Consider the following 4,002-nt stretch of genomic DNA (forward strand, 5'->3'; position numbering starts at 1 on the left):
AAGACTAAGGTACCTGGGGAGGTGGGACTCACCTTCAGAAGCCACTCAATGTCCCCTCTCTAACACTAGGGCCAGACGTATCAGCACACCCCGCACTGCTAATGAAAAGACAAAGCTTCTCGGACAGGCAGAAAGAGGCTTAACGTTCAGGCACTGAGTGTGTTTGACTAAACAGGAATAACAGCGCTGGGTTAAGTGAGATCTTCAATAAGCTGATGGCAGAGACGCTTTTGTGGGGGTGAATGAGGCACCAGTTAGAGAAGGGCAGGAGAGAACCCGCCCAGGGAAGGGACACAGGAAATCAGAAAGGAATTTCCTCTAGAACCAAGGTGCAGAATCGAGGGAGAACATGAGGGAGACCCGGATTCATAGAGGAGCAGCAGGTAGCTTCCTCTGGAGAGGAAAATCCCAGGTGGAGCAGCAGGGTCTGGCCAGAGCTTCCTGGGTCTGTGGCTCCTGAGAGGTGGATTTGCTAAGGTGAGGAACTTGGACCCAACCCTGAAAAAGAGCTAAGGTGATGCCAGAGTCCAGAGCTTAGGTATGTCAGTGGCCCTGGCCCCATCCCAGAGGGAGGTGGCTGGTCAAACAAAGGCTAACAGAGAGGGAAGGAGATGGGTGTGGAGGGGAGGGGAAGCCTCTTCTCCTTCCTGAATTCTCACTCTCTTCTCAGCTTACACCAGGAGGCTTGGCACAGGACAGTGAATCATGTCCAAGAAGGTGCCTTGTGGCTTCCTGCTTTCCTTCCTCCCTCCCCTTCTATCTTTCCCATTCCTTCCTTGCCTTCTTCCTTTATCCTTTTTTTCTTCCTTCCTTTCCTTTCCTTCCTTCCTTTCCTCCTCTTTCTTTCTCTTTCCTTCTTTGTTTCTCTCTCTCTTTCTTTTCTTTCTGTCTGTCTCTCTTTCTTTATTCCTTCTTTCCTTCCTTCCTTTCTTCTTTTTCTATCTGCTTCTTTCTCACGTCCTTTCTTTCTTCCATGAACCTACAGCTCTATTCAGGAAACCAATGACCATCCACTGCCTTAACACCTACGACAAGCAGGCAGTGTGTGAGGCTAAAGTAGATTCTGGAGGAAGGAGCTGATGGTGGAGGCTCTGCCTGAGCATCAGGTTCAGGGGAGTAACAGCAGTGGAGCAGTGGGAAAGGAGGAGCTGTTCACATGCCTGAAATCTAAGGATGTCTGGATTTCCCAAGGGCCACACCTAGTAAGAGAGAGTCTGTTGAGGGCAACTCTGAGTTAATGACCTGAGGTTCATCCTATAGTGCTCAGAGGAAATGGCTGGTGTGTGAATCCAGGGAATCAGCACTCTCCTGTTACTATGTCACCCCTGGAGAAGAAGGGTACCACAAGATGCAGGGTCTTCAGGGCTGAGCCACAGTGTCACACAGATCCAGTCAATCCTGCCCATCCATCCCAACGACATCTGCTATCCCTGGTCAACACGGCACCTTAAGGCTCCCTTCAGAGTGAAAGCAACATGTTTCCAAAGCAGGCATTTTGCCTTCCATTGCCCCTCTCAGGTCTGAATCCACTAAGAGATTGAAACTCAGATGATTCACTTATTCTGTACCATCCCATGGCCTCCCAGAAGAACCAGAAATGTCTATTGTTATTTATTCATCCACCTCAATCATGAAGAAGCCCAATAAGACTAATCTGGCTAAAGATCAGGGCCCAGGCAAAGAGGTATGGCTGTTTTTGGTCCTAGCAGTCTGGAACTTCCCCCTGATTTAATCCATTATCATTCAAGAAGTCCACTGCCCACAGCAACCACACCACAAAGAATAGACAGTGGGTCAGGCCCAGGTGATATCACTGTCAGAGCTTAAGTGACAAAAAATGTTAAGCCAGAGATACTTATCACAAAAGCTGGAATGAAGGTGGAGCAGTCTTTTAAAAAAATCCAATTTCCTTAAGGCAGGGCTCATTTTCTGTATAAAATGCCAGCTAACAAGAGACTCTTCACCAGATCCCAGGAGCTGACCAGCTTGACCTTCTCTGCACAGCAGGTGAGTCTCCCCAGGGGGAACATTTTAATAGTCTCCCATCAGTACTCCGTTTTGATTGAGACCTCTTAGCCATGCAATGAATATATTTATTTTCAATGCAGTAACAACTTTTGTATGAGGCGACCTTATGCATATTTTGACTTTCAACTCAGGTTACAGCTGTAGAACTTGGGATCAGAAAAGGGGAGTGATTTCTGTAAAGATTTGTTAAGTTAGCAAGACAATATGTCTCCATTCAAGAGTACTTGTAGTGACATTTTGTTCTCTCCAATAAGTATTGAAAATCTTTAATAGGGAAGACACTGCATTGGCAATTTTGATGATCAAAAGATAAGTTTTTCTTTATTCTATGAATGTATAATCCATCAGAAAACATATACTTGGCTAAAATTTGCAAACTCACAGCATGGGGAGGGATTAGTACAGAGGGAAAGCTGGTTCTATGCTGTGGCAGATGAGGAAGGTGAGAGCATCAGGGAGGACAGCCATGAGAGGTGGGAGCATGTGGAGAGGCAGTGATGGTGTGGAGAGCCTGTCAAAGAGGAGGTGCAGTGGGCAAGGTGTGAACAGAGGCTCAGAGCGGCATTGTGGGAGCCTTGGGGGGATGTTTACATAAGGGTTTTCCTGGGAGAACTACGACACTCTATGAGGAAGACATGAGTGAGGAGATTCTAGACCGCTGACTTTAACATCTTTCCAAATTACTGAAAACCTGAGGTCTCACGTCAATATTTCACCGATGACACACAGCCAGAGTGGTATTAAATGGGTTTTAATCAGAGCAGAGGAAGAAACAGGTATTTCTTTTCACTCAAGTCTTCAGGTGAACCCTGAGCAGCTGAAGATCAGAAAAGCCACTAAGACTTTCTGCTTAATTCAGGGGCTTAGAGGATTCTTCAGAGAGTGTGTAAGTGAAAGCTTCATAGTATATATTTGCATATTTGCATGTGTTTCACATTGTACATAGAGTTTTTAGATGTACCAGGAAGAAAAGAAGCACAGAGAAAGCCTCCACTTACAGGATGTGGAACAAATCAACTTCACCTGCTTCCCTGGACGATATGCGGGGATCATCAAAGCATCCGATGATCTCAAATTCAGGGAAAAAGAAAGAAAAGAGAGGCTCTCAGCTCTGAAGGAGAATGAAATGAGAGATATTTGTCATTAAACTGGGCTTCATTTCTGCTTAATCAAAGCACTGAATCAGCTGTTTTGTCTCTAGGTCCAGCATCCTTTGAAGCATGAGTTCTTACCAGCAGAAGCAGACCTTTACCCCACCCCCTCAGCTTCAACAGCAGCAGGTGAAACAACCCAGCCAGCCTCCACCTCAGGAACCATTTGTTCCCGTAACCAAGGAGCCATGCCACCCAAAGGTTCCACAGCAACCTGGAAACACCAAGATTCCAGAGCCAGGCTGCACCAAGGTCCCTGAGCCAGGCTGCACCAAGGTCCCTGAGCCAGGCTGCACCAAGGTCCCTGAGCCAGGCTGCACCAAGATCCCTGAGCCAGGCTGCACCAAGGTCCCTGAGCCAGGCTGCACCAAGATCCCTGAGCCAGGCTGCACCAAGGTCCCTGAGCCAGGCTGCACCAAGGTCCCTGAGCCAGGCTGCACCAAGGTCCCTGAGCCACATCCTTCAGTGGTCACTCCAGGCCCAGCTCAGCAGAAGACCAAGCAGAAGTAATGTGGTGCACAGGCAAGCCCTTGAGAAGCTGACCACCAGATACTGGACACCCTCTTTCCATCTGCTTCTCTGTAGACCTTGTAATCAGTATACTGTCACCCCGAGTCGTAGTCTCCCTCTTATTTGTAACCTAAAAATATGTACTAGGAAGCTTTTGTTCACACACACTCTGAAGAATCCTGTAAGCCCCTGAATTAAGCAGAAAGTCTTAGTGGCTTTTCTGGTCTTTAGCTGCTAAGAGTCCATCTGAAGATTTGAATGAAAAGAAATGCATGTTTCCTGCTCTGTCCTCATTAAATCACCTTTAATTCCA

At 47.2% G+C, this 4,002-nt stretch overlaps 1 protein-coding gene across 1 annotated transcript; it reads left to right on the plus strand.

The window, feature by feature from the left end:
• The first annotated feature begins 1,962 nt into the window (after nt 1-1,962).
• On the plus strand, nt 1,963-4,002 carry SPRR3 (small proline rich protein 3). Its single transcript, XM_002759963.7, has 2 exons — nt 1,963-2,007; nt 3,230-4,002. Exon 2 carries the CDS (start codon nt 3,249-3,251, stop codon nt 3,687-3,689), a length of 441 nt encoding a protein of 146 aa, XP_002760009.3. The 5' UTR covers nt 1,963-2,007; nt 3,230-3,248; the 3' UTR covers nt 3,690-4,002.

The sequence above is a fragment of the Callithrix jacchus genome, chromosome 18 (assembly GCF_049354715.1).
Source record: "Callithrix jacchus isolate 240 chromosome 18, calJac240_pri, whole genome shotgun sequence".
NCBI classification, from domain to species: domain Eukaryota; kingdom Metazoa; phylum Chordata; class Mammalia; order Primates; family Cebidae; genus Callithrix; species Callithrix jacchus.